The sequence below is a fragment of the Sciurus carolinensis genome, chromosome 1 (genome assembly GCF_902686445.1).
Source record: "Sciurus carolinensis chromosome 1, mSciCar1.2, whole genome shotgun sequence".
NCBI lineage: Eukaryota > Metazoa > Chordata > Mammalia > Rodentia > Sciuridae > Sciurus > Sciurus carolinensis.
Genome location: NC_062213.1, coordinates 99,977,005 through 99,993,325, shown reverse-complemented (window position 1 = coordinate 99,993,325; position 16,321 = coordinate 99,977,005). Strand labels below are relative to the sequence as shown.

General features: G+C 45.7%; 1 protein-coding gene across 2 annotated transcripts; it reads right to left on the bottom strand.

Moving 5' to 3' along the window:
* Positions 1-175: 175 nt before the first annotated feature.
* Itga10 (integrin subunit alpha 10) lies at positions 176-16,255 on the bottom strand. Of its 2 annotated transcripts, XM_047543196.1 has the most exons (30): positions 15,502-16,255; positions 13,970-14,081; positions 13,661-13,770; positions 13,374-13,465; positions 13,050-13,164; positions 12,097-12,224; positions 11,803-11,951; positions 10,819-10,969; positions 10,454-10,619; positions 10,244-10,317; positions 9,875-10,019; positions 9,513-9,661; positions 9,056-9,199; positions 8,741-8,944; positions 8,313-8,443; positions 7,752-7,918; positions 7,531-7,673; positions 6,881-6,994; positions 6,581-6,666; positions 6,286-6,427; positions 6,020-6,112; positions 5,785-5,861; positions 5,543-5,632; positions 5,052-5,136; positions 4,748-4,861; positions 4,410-4,490; positions 4,105-4,218; positions 2,410-2,505; positions 2,055-2,168; positions 176-1,762 (listed from the first exon to the last, which is right to left on the bottom strand). In XM_047543196.1, the coding sequence occupies exons 1-30, from the start codon at positions 15,551-15,553 to the stop codon at positions 1,697-1,699; spliced, it is 3,504 nt and encodes a 1,167-aa protein (XP_047399152.1). In that variant the 5' UTR covers positions 15,554-16,255; the 3' UTR covers positions 176-1,696. The 2 variants fall into 2 exon arrangements, with proteins under 2 accessions (XP_047399152.1, XP_047399145.1); XM_047543189.1 differs by having other exon boundaries at positions 6,286-6,666.
* Positions 16,256-16,321: the final 66 nt, after the last annotated feature.

Here is a 16,321-nt window from a genome sequence, read left to right as displayed (position 1 = left end):
AGTAATCTCCAGTGAGAGAATCACAAAGAATATTCAAACTATTTTATAACTTTGCCTTCTAGGGACTATACTATATATAAGGTCTCAACCTAACCAAGAATTTACTTTTCACCATTCCTGAGCTGTCTATATCCTACGGAATTCAAATAGAGCCAGAAGTCTCTTGACACTGAATTTTATTTGTTCTGACCATGTGATACATTGTCCATCCTGCTAGGAAACAGACAATGTCCAGGAGGGTTGCTCTCTATAGAAGACAAGAGACATGCCAAAATAAACAATGCATCTAGACCTTAAGAACAGCCTGGGCAGACAGGTTTTGTAGCTGCGGGTCAACTGCCCAATCAGTGTCTTCTCTCTTCTCAACTCTAAATACGTGTTGATTCTTCAATGGTTGTAAGAGCTGTACTCTGAGACCAGTAACTGACTTTGGTATCCATAGTCTTGATTACAAAGAAACACTAGTTTCCCTGTGTCTATGAGAATCCAATTGCCTTTAATGGCCATGACCAAAATATGGGATGAGGGTGGGGTAGGTCAGAAATTTACTTGGGGATTTCCAGTAAACATCAAACAAGGTCTGGTAAACTGATTCCAACAGAGAAACCTACAAAGTATGACTGGGGTTGCCCCAGAAACATTTTCCTAAGAGCTATCTGCTACACAACTAGTGCTGGACAAGAAAGGGCTTGCTCCCTAGAGACATCATGCCCCCCACTTTTGGCTTCTTAATGCACACCCTCCTTGTTCAGATCCCATGGGGCTGCTGCTTCCCAAAGATGGAAAAGCAAAAGAGTTTCCCACCATCAAGCAGGAGTCTCCTCTCAGCTTTCTATAAGGAAAACCTCTCCAGGAGGGCTCAAGAGAGCAAGTAAGATCTGAGAGAAGTGGAGAAAACACTGCTTAACTACCTGGTCTTCTCTGCTATTCTAGTTTTAGCCACCTGGGGGCCCCTGGCTCCAGAAAATCAGGCACCAGTCCCTGGCTTTGCTCCCAGGGAATGCTAAGGGTTGGGAAGCCCATGCCCAGCAAGCCTGGGGGCAGCTCTGTTTCCCTAGCACCTGAGGGCGGGCGAATGCACCACGAAGTCTCAGGTTTCAGGGGGATGGCAGTTGCCTGTCTAAAGGCTTCTCTGTTCCTTGGAATTGTACAGAGTGTCTCTTGTGGCTTTTCCTCCTCCCTCCTTTTTTCCTGTTGACTCTCCCCATCCGGCTCTATGAATCACTAGACTCCACAGGAAAGCGGCAGATGTTGACTTTACATCTTGCAAGCCAACGTCAGCTCCCTCCTGTGGAGTGGGGAGCAGGCAGGAAGGTGAGAGAGTGGGGGAATGGAGGAGGTTAACACTTATCCTTTCCAGGACAAAGAGGGAATCTGAAAGGAGAAAGGGCCCAATGCAGAAATTCTTTTGTTTCTGGTGGTGGTGGGTGGGAGGAACAAAGACCCCAGGATCATGAGAAAGAGGGAAGCACAGGGTGGGAGTGTTTCAAGTTTTTGTGCCAGGCTTTTTTGTCTGAGGTAAAGCCTCATCTCTTGCCAGCAACATTCCCAGGACTCAAAAGTCAAGTCAAGCTACAGGTCTGGGGAGATAGTCCAGAGGCATCTTCTTGTCTTCTCTGAGCCTCCAAACCTCTCCTTTGATGAAAGTCTCTTGAAGAAGCTGCCAGGGAGGACTTTCTAAAGGCTTATTTTACATTCATTGCTCCAGCTTCTCTCCTCTTTTTTCTTCCTCAGGGATTTTCTTACGGGCAAAGAAGTCAAGCTGTAGAGAAACAGATAAGAGTCACTGCCAAATGCCCTTACTGGGGACCCTGCCAATAGCTCTCAGACTTATCTGAGGTTTTCACTTTTGTTCTGCTTCCAAAAACGGGATTCAATTTTATTTTAATTGGCTTAGTTTAATCCAAAAACCATTTGTGGAGTACAATGAAGATATGGGCATTAAACCTACAGCCTGCTTAGGTGCCCAGCACAATCCTATTCTCCCTGTATAATCAAGGATCTTTCAACTTGTAGGCACCATGCTCCCCACGCCCCACTAAAGCAGTGCTTACCTTCCACAGACAGAAGACGAGGAGAGCAAGCAGGAGCAGCCCTCCCAGGGCACTGCCGATGAGGATCCACAGGGAGATGAGGACAGGATGGGTCTGAATCACCTCCAGGAGGCTCTATGTGAGGAGAAGAGTTGTCTTTCACATATGCCCTTTAACCCAACTAGCCTCACCCCCATGTTATAGCAATGCCAACCCCAAAATAGACTAAGGGGACTCTTTCTACTCAAAGGAAATAGGAATGGAGGCAGTGGAACCCTAACATCCTCATTTATCATCTCTAACTCAAAGCTCACAGGTGCCCTATCTCATTCCATCACCAATTTTCAAAACTCTTAAACTCAGTCTCGAGTCTCACCTCACTCCAACGGGAGGCTTCAGTTAGCTGTAGGACACTGCCTTCCTCAGTTTCCAGCTCAAAGGTACTGACCACTATCACAGACTTGAACTTGGCCTGTGGAACAAGTGGATGGGAGGGCATTTAAAGTGAGCCATCATCAGGTAGTGTGGTTCAAGTATAATGTTTAGCCCGAGTTGTCGTTCCCACAATTTCCAGGGCCCTCGAGAACACAAGAGGTTGAAGACCAATGGGAAAAGAGAGGAAGGGAAGTAGATGGAAAGTCTCTGGACCTTCGAATGTGCTGTTTATCTGAAATGCATTCCACTTCCCTTTTTGGGGGGGGGGTTCTGGGGATTGAACACATGGCCCTTTTATTTAACTGACTTTATCCCGCCTTTAGGTTGAAGTTTACCCCTCTGGGAAATAGGGAAGTGTTTCCTCCTAACTATGGTATCATGGTTTGGATATATTTTGATATATTTCTCAATAAGCCTTCATGTGTTGAAATTTAATCCCTGTTGTGAGATTTTAAGAGGGCAGAAACTTTATCCATCTATGGTTTTTAGAGATGGGTCCTTTGGGATGTGATTAGGACTAAACTCATCAGGATGGAGCCCCATAATTGAATCCCAGTGGCTTTATAAAAAGAGAGACCAGATGCACATGTTTGCATGCTTCTGCCATGATGTGACATAGCCAAGAGGGCACTCACTAGAGCTGAGTTGAGCAAATCCCAGTCACATGCCCTTAAACCTAATATACCTGGTGTTTACTTCTCTGTCTTTTCCCACAGAACTAAAAGATCCTTGAGGTTAAGGTTCATGTTTCACTAACTTTTGTGTCTCCAGTGCCTAGTGCCTGCCACGGTGCCAAGTATGTAGTAGTTTCTTAATAAATCTTTGTTAAAAATAAATAAAAGAATGAAAAAAGATATCAAAGAAGGATAAAGAGAAAACCAGACTTGGAGAAAGGTGGTTTGATAGATTTAACTTCCTCCAAACTTATACCTACATGCCAGGGATCTGGTATTATTCAAAGTAGGTGGTATATGGAAATGCGCAACATAAACTTCTAGTGCTACATAGCAATTTATAATTAAGATGTCATTTCTCTGCTCAGGAACTCACACTATCTTCTGACTGTCCATCATACTAAATTCAATTTCACCTTTCTAGCTTTAGAGACCTTTCATAATCTAGATTTCTTTCAACTACACAAATCTTACTTCCCTTACCCCCAATACAAGTCATACATGCAAAATCAATTATTTTATCCATTCATTTAACAAAAATGTAGTAAGTACCTACAATGAGTTAGGCACAATGCTAAATGCTGGAGATATTATCTTCAGTGTTGACTGACCTAATACCAATCTTTTACATAATAAGCATTTGATGGATTATTATCTGATTAAATCTGGGTATCCTATAAATGTTAATTGATTATTAATATAGCACTAAATGATGATAAATAGAGGAAAATAAAATAATAATAGCTGTTTTACTGAATGTTTACCATATGTCCAACTCATTTTTTATTTACAAAAACTCCATAAAATAGGTACTATTCCATTTTAAAGATCAAGACAAAGAAGCTCATGCTCAAATAGCTACTAACACTAAAACTTGAACATGACTCTGTCTACTTCCAAAACCTATATTAATGTCCCAAATAGGAGTAGAAGGGAAAACTAATAGGAAAGGAAATTATTACCCTCCGGAAAAATTCATTGTGAACCAGTCTCAGTAGTCCAACAGAAACCTCAGTCCCCTTTGCCAGCTGCCCAAGATGGCACCTCACAACCTGACACCACGTATTGCTGCCATTCTACCAGAAGAGAAAGACAGATGATGATTCTGGAGTAGAAAGAACCCCTCTTCCCATATATACTTCACATGTGTACAAGCACACACTCATGCACACACACACACACACACACACACACACACACACCTCCATCATAAGGTAACTGACTCTATTTGCACTCCTTGCTCTAGGTATCCTCCTGTGACTCATACCAGTCTATTTGTGTGCCGAAGCTCCTCTGGATGCACAGGGGGCCCAGGGGGCTCCGTCAGGTTCTGCACTGTGCAGCTTGCCTATAGGAGAAGATTCACCCTGAAAAGACCTGCTGCTGAGAGAGGCCAGGTGGAGCAGGTGCGTACTTCCCACATTCTTGTGGTCTATGTATAACCCCTTTATTTCCTTCAAAGAAGCCACATGTAAAAGAAATGTCCCCCAGGAAGTGGAGCTCTGAGACTGGTGGGCCAACAGATAGGGAGCTGATAATAGTATCCAGCTTCAGTGAGTCCCTCAGCTCAAGATGACAGGGTTCCATGCTCCAGCCCAGACTCACATTGTTAGTAATGACTTGAGATAGTGACAGGAAGTAATTGCCTCCCTGGGCTACAGCTGGAAGAAGAGCTGAGATGATGAGGCCACTGACCACATAACAGCCGAGGTTCTGAACCTGAGAGGAAGATTGTAAATGAGAAGAGGTGGGAGATAGAAGAAAACCCTTCCTCATCTGTTCCCCTTCATCCTAGATACCATTAAAATCCAAGAGAGACTCTGCCCATCCTTTACCCACAGTTTCCCACAGTTACTGGTCCTCCCCACTCCCATGTCCCTGTCATGGCAGGACCCCTTCAGCTTCTCACCCTAAGAGTAGTTTTGAATTCAGGGCCAGGACCCACTGGGAGGGTCCTGTAGGGGTGAACTTCATAGCGGTGCAGGGTGGACTCACTGTGTGGACACCAAGTCAGGAGATACAAGGTCACAGCCATGACAGTCAAGGGGCACATGATCAGCACACAGGCATGGATTCAGGGAAGTAGGGCTAGCACATGATAAAGTGATAGGGGTGCCGTGGAGAATAAAGAAATGAAACATAACATAGATTCGAAACAAACTTTATAGACACATCCCAAATCCCCTCATCCCAGGTCCATTGTAAAGCCTTATACTTAGAAAGGTAAGATGCTTAAAAGAGAAGGTTCCTCATGGGTGAAAGTGAGGACAAAAAGACTGAGCAGCCCCAAGGGTTTCTGTTTCTGGGAACACTGAAGTACACAAAAGGAGAGGGAAGAAACATAAAGGTATGAATCTGGGATCAGAACTCAGTTCCAGCCAGTACCTGGGTGGGCCATACCTAGAGAACAGGAGGTGAGGCTCATATTGGATGTAGGCAGAGATCTGGGCTGTGTTATCTTGAAGGGTCCCATTTCTCTCCAGGCTACTGCTGTAGGGTCAGGGGTGGGAGGAAAGGTTCACATCCCAACCTCTCCTTAGATAGCCCTCTCTGCTAGTAGAAGAATCAGGGCTGTTCCTCTCCCCAAACCCCAACTCAAAACCAAAAGAAGAGAGCTGGGAAGAAGTTCCCTTTGTTCTCACCTATTGGCAGTCAGCCTCACCAAGACCTGGCTCAGGAGTGAGGAGCAGCTAAACTCAAACTCAAGCAGAAAGGTCACCTGGGGGCAGGGGACATAGGTAATGGTAGACTCTTCCTCATAGAACAACAACAGAGGAATAAGGATCCTTGTGTGCCTCCTTCCCTGAACTCCCAGGTCCCACAGATTACAGTCTCTATTTTCCCTGAACCCCTTCCTCAGCCTGGGCCCCAACTCACCTTGGCTCCAGTCTGGAAGACAGGATGCCCCACACTGCAGAGCCGGGCATTAGGGGAAGGGACTGCACATTCCACCTTTACTGAGCTGTCCCTCTGAGAGCAGAGCAATAAGGGTGGAGGCTGGAGCTTGGCCTGCAATTGCTCCCCTACCCACAACCTCTAACCACTGAGCATTTCTCCAAAGCATATCACAGTCAAAGCCAATACCCCAATCTTCTTCCTCTTTCTTTCTCTCCTCCTCCCCTAACCCCTTCTTCCAAGGGCACCTGAGGAGTGAAACTGGCCAGGTGGAGATTTCTAGAGAAGCTGACACTCAGGCTAGTGTTGTAGGCATTTTCCTTCCTGTTCTCCAAAGTTGCTGATACCAGCACTTTCCTCCGGCCACCTCGAACCACGAATGGGGCCTTCCTGGGAGTGGTAGATAAGGGAGAGACCAAGAGTTGAAGGAGTACTAAAAATCTCACTTCTGTTAACCTTATAAGAAACAAACCCCCAACTCCCTTCAAGTTCCTTCTGGTCTGTCTCAGATCACCCTGGTTTGCCCGGTTTGTGTCTATCAACCTGGAACCTCTTATGTCCATATTAGCTTGAAGCACCAAGTCTGTGACACATTCATTGTCAGGGCCACAATCTTTCGAGAAGGGGACCTGGAAGAGAGAAAAGGGCCTCAGGGCTGAGAGGAAGACAAGGAGAAAGGAGCAATGTTGGGGAAAAGTGGCAAGAGAAAAATTGTTATGCTTTGATTAGACGGGCCTATGTCAGCTTTCATCATGATCTCATGTCTCCCCTCCCCATTCTCTTGAATTCACCAGGAGAGCAATGTTGAGACCCAAGGGTAGGGCAGGGCTTGGCACTGCTAACCAATTTTCGTATAGAGGTGGGTGAACCTTCATCCAGCACAGGCCCTGGCTTTGTGGTGTTGTCCAAGGCAAATGTCACAGTTAAGGCCACTGGCCGGAGATAATCTGATGTATCCTAAGGGAAACCAGAGTTAAGGATTATGGGAAGCAGAGTTAGGTATGAAACTTAGGCCCATGGGAGAATATGATAACTACATTGATCATTCACGGAGCACTTTCTATGTGCTAGGTACTATCCTAAGGTTTTACCAATTCTATTTTTTTCCAGTAGTATTTTTTTTTTACCAATACTATTTTTGCAGTGCTAGGGTTTGAACCCAGACCCTTGCTAGTGCTGGATGATATACCACTAAGCTATATCCTTAGGCCCTTATCAATACTATTACATTTGATTCTAATACAACTCTTATGATATAGGAGTTCCTACAGAATAGGAAACTGCGATTTGGAAGATAAGTGGCTTGCCAGAATTCATGGTGGTAAATGGCAGAGCTAGGATTCAAACCTAAATTAGCATGATCCCAGAGTCTGAATTGTCTCACTTTCCCTGCTTCAGCTTTCTTGCTGATTCACTTGAAATTCCTCCTCTGACCCAGCCTTTTCCTTGCGCTGTAAGGCATCAATGCAAAGCAGTTCCTTCCCCTTTCTCACCAACACGTGAAAGTGCAGCTGCTCACAAGTGATGTTCCCCACACTGAGGTGGAGCTGCCGTGGGGGTATCCTCTGACCAGAGCCATCAAATGCTGCACGTGCCCCAACCATCCACTCATCTAGTGATGCTGTGAACCACATATCTAAATAGGAAAGGCAAGAGTGAGGATAAAGAGGAGTTCACAGACCAAAGCAGGCAAAGGGTTGAGGTTTGCACTCACAGAATTGGTGATCCCAGCGTCCAGGTGTACGGGAAGTCACTTGGAAGCAAAGGGCTGCAGTCAAGCATGTTGCTTCCTGGCCTCGCCGCCTACAGTCCCTCTGGACCACACTGATGGCAGGTGGGGTCACCTCCAGTGATGGGGCCAGGTAGACAATGGGCCGGGAGCTAGGAATAGGATAGAAACAAAATCCCAGAAAAAGGAGGTAAGCCCTTCAAGAAGTGCCACCCCAGTGTTTGCCTCCTCCTAGTTAAAACAAAGAATGAGGGGCTGGATGCACATCTGTCACCATTCCCTGAACTCTATAACAGAAGTCACATAATAAGTTCAATTCAATAAGCATTAACTGTGCTTAAATCTTTATGTGGATTATCCCAGATGATCCTTACAATAAACCTAAAAGGCAGGCAGGTATTACTCTTTATTTTCATTCTATAAACTAGGAATGGAGGCACAGGATAAGTTGTTCTAGAAACTAAAATCTATGCCTGTGACTCCAAAGCCTTTTCTCTTAATAGATGTGCTAAGCTGTCCACTGCTACCTGAGTTGGGACTCCTTACCTGAGCAGGATGGCTGCCCCCTGAGCACCCACAGCCACATCTACCAGATCGTCTCCATCCAGATCAAGCCGTCCATCCACACTTCGGCCAAAATAGCTGAGGGCCTGTGGCATGGTGGCAGCAGAAATCCGCTAAGAGAAAGAGAGGAGAAAAGACTGAGCAGGCACTCACATACCTGGTTTCTCAGTCCTCCTGCCAAGTTCTTTCTAATACTATAGTCCAGCAAGGGAATAAGAGAAACTTGTCTGTGTTTAGGAGTCCCTTGGTTCAGAAACCTGTATCTCACTGTACTACCACACTTTTTTTGCCTACTGATTAAAGCACTTGTTTGGTTTGAGACTCAAGCAAGGAGACTATAGATAAGCAAAGAGCATACCTCCCCTCCTGTTCATACCACTGTACCCCTGATTTATCTGGGTATTCCTGACCTGGGCAGGATGGGGCCTGACTCCACTCTGGGTTCCATGATATAGGTACAGAGCTCCCTGGTGCCCATCCTCCAGGGGTGCCCCCACAGCCACATCAGCAAATCCATCTTGGTTCAGATCAGGAAGAGCACCCATGGCAAAGCCAAACCGAGCATCCTGAGGAGGTTCTGGCTGAAGTATTCCTTGGAGTGTTAGCAAAGACTGCTGGTGGAGGTGAGGAAAAGATAGAAGTTAAAAATCTGGTTGCCCTGACCTCTCAGCAAACCCATCCATCCCCCAACCCTCCAAGTCCTAGGGGGTCCCAGCAAGTCTCACCTGGCCCACAAAATACACATAAACACGTCCTGTCTCCTTGTTCTGGGGTCCCAGGAACATGGGGGCAGCCACAAGTAAAATATCAGTTGTCCCATCCCTATCTGTATCCAATGGGCAGAGCTCACTGCCAAAGTATGAGCCGATCTGGAGAGTGGTAGGTTATGATGACCCCAGAAAAAAAGATTGTGGATAAATGAACTCAGTGGGATGTACTACCAGTCTGGTCCTTACATTCCTGACAGACTCTGACAATCAGAATTTGACAGACTTTTTTTTTTTTTCAGTAGTGGGGATTGAACCCAGGGCCTCATGCATGCTAGGCAAGCACTCTACCACTGAGCCACATCCCTAGCCTGGCATAGAATTTTTGGGCCTCTCTCCTGCCCTATCTCATTCTTTCCCATCAGACTGGAAGTCCCTGGAAATCCAAGAGTCCCACCCTCACTTGATACCCTACCTGCTCCCCCTGGAGGCTCTGGGCGACCCTCACGGCCCCATCTTTCTTAAGTTGGAAGGCGATGACTTTTCCTCGATGTCTAAACCTAGGAGCCCCTGAGAGAAAGAGGCGGCGTCCACCCCGCAAAAGCATGGAGGAAACAGAGTAACCTAGAAGCAGGTAAGGCATCAGAGGTAAAAGGGAAAGAAGATGAGATCAGAGTGAGGGCTCCCTAAGGGCACAGGAGGAGGCCCCAAGGGAAATAGCAAGAGATCCGTGAAAAGCTGCATGAGTTAAGAGGGAGCACCTCATACCCCCACTAGGAAAGCATTTCTTCCTCCCACACTCCCACTCTCCCACTCCTGCATCTTCCTGCTACTCACCCAGGTAGGCTGCATGGTTCTGCAGGGCAGGGGGAAACTCATCTTCCAGGGCTGTTCGTGGGGGGAAAAGGCGGTGACCTTCTTCAAGCCATAGCACTGAGCCTCCCCAGTCATAGGCCCCCACCATCCCAAAGAGGATCCCATCCTGTGGGGTTAGAACCAGAAGGGGTCACTAGCAAGACAGTGGGGAATAAGGATTAAATAAGTAGAGAATCACTAAAGGTATGCTATAGTCATTTAAAAAGGCATGGAAGGTCAGCATGGAGGTTGGTTAATAGAGGAATCTGGAAGGGACCTGGGTTGAAGTTGTTTGAGTCAGAGTGGGTCAGAGGCTGGGAGATGTCATGAAGGGATCAGAGTCTGTCCAACCTTTAATCGATGGGTGGAGAAACCAATCTGAGACATTTCCAGCCCAAAGGAGCTTTCATTTTCTCCATGAGACCCTTGGACATGAAAAAATATCAATAGCTATCAGGGTAAGACAGTTCTCTCTTTGACCTACTGAACTCACTCTAGAACCCCAACTATACTCCAGGACTCCCCCTATTCTTTTCTTCATTTCTCCAGGGTAATCATTACCCTCAAGGCCAAAAATTCGGTCTCCTAGTGCATCTACAATGTCAGTCAGTGCAGCCTCATCAGTGACATTGAAGAAGAATCGCTCATCTGGATCACTGGCAATAGCTCGAATTTCCCGCAGGAAAGAGCTGGGGTCTCGCTGACGCCGAAGATAGTGACCAAGGACCTGAGGTCAGGAGATCAAGTTGGCATCTGTTAGAAGTGTGGAGTGAAGTGTTAGAGCTGACAGATAATATAGCCAAATAAAGCAAAGGAAGGGAATTATGGCTGAAGCCCAGGAAGTAGTTAATATCCCATTTTCTTCAAGTTACTGGTCCTCAAATTCTTCCCCTGCCAGCCCTTCTAGATTCAGAGTCAATTCTCACTGCAATCCCATAGCGTGTCACTCCTCCAGCCTCGCAGGCCTTTAGTGCTGCTGGAAGCTCCTCTCCATCATGTGATTCTCCATCAGTGACAACCACCAGTAGCCTGGCAGCCTCTGATCGGCCTCCTCGGGATTGACTGAACCCTTCTGTGCTGAGAAGAGGGAGAAAAGAATGAGGTATGACCAGATATATCACACATACAGGAATTTAACAATGTCAGCAGTTCACTGAGATCAGTCATTTTGCCTTTTATGCCATTTCTCAACAGTATTTAACATTGAGACTGGTATAGACTTAGAACTCAAATGTCCAGATGCTGTAGAACATAAAGAATAGCATATCTTCAGTTCAAATAAAGCACAAAATTCATCCAACAATATTGTATTTGGGAAGACAAATATTAAGGAAATGTAGAATAGAGAATGGTTGTAATCCCAGCTCAGGAGGCTGAGGCAGCAGGATCACAAGTTCAAGGTCAGCCTCAGCAATTTAGTGAGGCCCTAAGCAATTTAGTGAGACCCTGTCTCAAAATAAAAAATAAAAAGAGGGCTGGAATGTGGTTCCATGGTTGACTGACCCTGGGTTCAATCCCAGGTACCAGAAAAAAAAGAAAAAGAATAGAGAATTGTCAGGTCAGGGGAGACTTCCTAGAGATGAGTTTTGAATCATGTTTGGAAAGAGGGGTAGGATATGAGTTGGGGAGAACCTGAGGACCAGGATCAAAGTTGGAGTGAAGAGATAGAGAGAGACAGAGTTCTGTCTGCAGAGATAAAGCAGAGACTTAGAGAGATACAGACATAAACACTTTGTAGAAATGCAGTAAGAGGGACTACAATGATGGCCAACTTAGCCTTCTTCCATGCATCATCCATATGCATATAAAAGTAAGTATGCAAGACATCTTGGGATATACACAATATATTTCAAATCCATTTGTAACCTTCTAATCCTTCATTACTCTGCTTCCCCTTTACAATGTCTCACCAGGCCACCATTATTGCTTGGGCAGTCTTTGTTTCTCGTCCTTCCCGCCGACTGAGGTTCCTGGCTGCTTTCACCACTTCTTCCTTGGTTCGGAAATCTCCCAGGGACCACTCATGTACAGGACTTTCTCCATACTGTACCAGTCCCACCTAAGAATAAAGTGTGCACCTCAATGAAATGTATTTGGGAGAGGGAAGAGGAGAGAGGAGGGAGATGAATACCTGAATACTACTGAAGACACCACCTTGCATCCATCTCTGCCCCTCCAAGCCCATCTATATTGCCTTGTCTTACCTGTATCTGCTCTGGATCAATAAACAATCTTCCTACCAGCCTTCGCAGGAAAGTCTGAACTTCAGACCAAGGGTAAATGCTGTTGGAGCCATCCAAGACGATGACAACATCCATGTATGTGGGGCAGCCTAGGAGGAGGGGTATGGTGATAGAAAACAAGTAAGTAGAAAAATATTGGGCTGGGGTCAACAAGGGAAGAGGTCACAGGAGGACACATTCAATTAAACATTTATTAGGCACTTTATTATATGCAAGGAAAATACTGTAAGAGGAGGCAGGAATATATACTATTTAGTAAAAAATGAGGGTAGGTAGAAACTAGGTAGAAAAGAAGCTAAGTAGAAACAGCACCACTGCTGTGGAAGAATGAAGAGATCTTTTTTCATTTATACTCAGCACATGCATTTCCACTGAGCTACACCTCCAGCCCCAGAGAGTCAATTCTGATTGAGAATCAAAGAGGTAGTAAATAGGAAGATATTGGGCTGGGGCTGTAGCTCAGTGGTAGAGTGTTTGCCTGGCCTACAAAAAGAAAAAAAAAGGAGAGGAGGAGGAAGAGGAAGAGGAAGAAGATATTTGAAGTTTAAAGATGTTTGAGAAGAGGAGAATATAAGGAAAGGTATTTGGGTAGAGAACACTGGAAACAAGGGAAATCAGAGGTATGAAAAGAGATAACACATAGGAGAATTGGTGAGATAAATGCTATGGTCAAGGCACAGGGTATGTGAAAACAAAAGCTGGGTTTCTGAAATTGGTTAGACCAGTCCTCATGCCTTGGTAAGGAATCAGAATTCTAATATGTTAGAAAACAAGGAGCTTTTGCAGGTACATTAAGTAGCAATGAGGATATCCATGCAGGCTCTCTGCCAGGCATCAGACCTTTTTGCCCCATCTTTTCCCCACCCAGCATCCCCATCTGGGAACTGAGTCTTTAGGTTCTTCCTCTGGCTCACGTTGGGCAGTGGGTGCCAGGCTTCCCTGGGGCTGGAATGAAGCATCCACACGAGCACATATTCCAGAACTGAAGACAGAGCTGCCACAAGCACGAGACCAGAGAGGGGCACAGGCCTGGGGAAAGTCAGGGGAAATAGTTACTCCCACGCTTCGAAAAGCACCCTCAGAACATGCTCCCGGTTGACTACTCCCTGGGATCCCCTACCCTGCTTTCTAGGGTTGATTCCTTGACCCCTCCACATAGATTAGTTTCCTTTTCCACAATGTTCTTTTTTTCTACTACAACCTTCAGAGATCCTGCCACCACCCTTTCCTTAGCTTACCATGAATCCCCCATCATCATCTGTCTCTAATAGGGACATGCCCAGGTGCATATTCACAGCAGGATGAGAAGAATTTCCCAATTGATAATCACCTGGTTGGAAGGGAGTGAAAGAGAATGAGATCATGGGGTCACAAATGGCATGCTTGAGTTCCTGGTGGCTTTAGAAGAGAATGAGAAGGGAACAGGGCATGTGTGGGTTATGGAGGTGAAGAAGCTGACATATAAGGGTCAAAGATACTAGGGTATCAAAGGGATTAGGAGAGGAAGGGTCAGGCATCTTCTTACCCAAGTGGCCCTTGGCACATGGGGCATTGTGAGGCCCCCCTATAGGGCAGCGATAAACGTCCCCCCTCCGGTCGCCTGAAGGCCCATCCCAAGGGGCGCCCACCAGCATCCTGGGAGGAGGACGTGAGTATAAGCATAGGGCAAACATGTCCCTTGATAGGGGTCAGAGGGAAAGTACATTGAGGTGGCAAGTTTAGAGCTCCAGTCACTTTCCGAAAAACCAAATGAACTTAGACCCCATCTATTTTACCTCCCCTTTATTGGCACTATCACAGTCCCAATCCCATTGCTCTCTGGTTTCTTCCTCACCATCTCTGTCCACCCCCAATGTGCTGTAAGACTCTGTATCCAAATTCAGCCTCTGGTGGCCCTGAGAATAGGCGTGGGTGATTCACATCCAGATTAAAGGGGGAGCAGAGACCTGTTGGGCCAGGATCATAGGATTAGTATGAAATGGTCAGTCATGACTGGGGATGACAGCCAGATAGAAACCATAAGGTAGCATCTTAATCTCAATCTTTTTGCTTTCTTCTTATTTGTAAGCTCTCCTGGACTCTGTTATGTTATGGATTCCAAAAGAATGATCCCTTCCTGTGTTTGGGTCCTGTGGCTCTTTGCCATGCTGATCCACAGCTGTATTTCCATTTCCACTCCTAAAATCTCATTCACAGACATGTCTGGAAAGGTCAAATTTCTCTTTTTCACATCATTCCTCCTACACATCCTCCTCTGCAAACTGTGAGGGTCAAAAGAGGGAAAGGGTCTTTCTACAACCCAAGAACAACCATTCTTCCCCAAAACCCAGGACCATAGGCAGAACAAAAGAAACATAAAGTGTACTGTGTCTCTCTTCTATCTCTTCTTGATTCCCAGGGACATTGTCACACTCTCATTCTTTCTCCAATGTCTAGGTTGCTTGTTGGTTCCAGCCCTGGAAACCTCAGTGGTAATTAACTGGGTGGGGCCACTCGCCTGCCCACACACACAGTTTGCCAACCATCCTTGCCAATGGTCCCATTACCCCAAAGTTTCCCAGAATTTGCTTTCTTTTTATCTCATTAAACCTCCCAACTGCCCCTTGCCTACCTTCATGGTTTCCTCAAACTTCAACATGTTCTAAAGGCCCCCAATCATGTCCTCGCTGATTCTTTCCTTCTGACCCCAATTCCCTTAAAATCAGAGCTGGTATTTTAGGAAACAAAGATTATAGGGCACTGGCAAGGAAAAATTCCAGATCTCTTGTCCCTCCCATGTTGCTCTTCCCAACTGTGTCTTACTCCTTACTTTTAAGCAAACCCCTCTCAGGCTATCCCACCACCAACACTACCAATGGCTATATCTCTAACCCAAACCATGCTTACTTTCAGAAAGGTGTTTTGTATGTGAGCTTTTTGCATCCAGGAAATTGGAAGGACTGTGTGACCAGGAACTGTAGTTCATTGGTTAGATAAACCCAGAGTTCTGACCACATAGTAAGGCAGTTATGTCTCAAGTCCCACGTACTACCAAGCACAGGGAGAAGGAGGGAGGGAAATAATAGGAATCAGACTAGCCACGTGGAAGGTCACAGCATGTTTCTTTTCTGTCTCCTCACTCCTACAGGGTTAAGGACAGGTTTTAAATAATTAAGTACAAATCTTAGGCAAGGCCCTAGTCAACTTCAGTCTCTGTCAGCCTCAATATTGAAGCAGTCACATGTGGGAACACACGCATGGAATATAGGATCACTATTAACCTCCTACCCTAACTCTCAAAGAACTTTTATACCCCAATGGGCCCAATTTCAAACAATTCATTTATATTCCACTCCCACCAGAAACCAAGCAGTTAACATCCCTCACCTGTCAGGAACATCAGGGGCAAGAACAGGTGAGGGAAGAAGGGGAGCTCCATGCCTGGTTGTTCTGTCCTGTGTCAGAAGTCCTCTGTGCCTCTGTCTCTCTTCTTTTCTGTTTTCTTTACTTTCCCTCCTATCCTACCCCCTCCCACTGGTAGCTAAAAATAAAGTTGGAAGGAATGGGAGGAGTGATGGTGGGAAACTGTGGGGAGCCCCAGACCAAGGAGGACTAAATGATCTTGGTTTATTTCTCTGTCTTCGTGCTGCCCCCTGGAGGCCTCCTTTCAATATCCAAAGAGAAAATTTTTGACTATTTCTGCCACTTCTCTTTTATTCTACTCTTTTTATTTGTTGACAAGTCAATAACGCTTTCTTCAGATTCAGTACAGAAAGTAGGGGTGGCAGACAGATTATTTTCATTCCCTGTTTATCTCAACCTAGAATATGCAAAAAGAAAGAGAAGTGGTATCTTTTTCCCACCCACTCAGAAGAGTTCCAGTGTGTGAAGGCACAGCTCCCAAATCAAGCCTTACCAATCCCATTCCACTCGGTTCCGTTCATGGATTTTAGCTTATGCTGCCTTGTACTGCTAGTTTTTGGAGGGACTATAACTATGAACTGGTAATAATGTGTGTTTTGTGGAGCCAGTATAATTACTTTAGCTAAGACCACTCCTTCCCCAACTCCTCAACTAAGCTTTAAACATCTCAAAGAATTGTGGGACCATGGAGCTTCTTAGTTTTTGACATGTCCACTACCCAGTATTTTGCCCTGCGTACTATAGGTACTCAATAAAAATCTGTGGGTATTGATGGCAGTAGCCA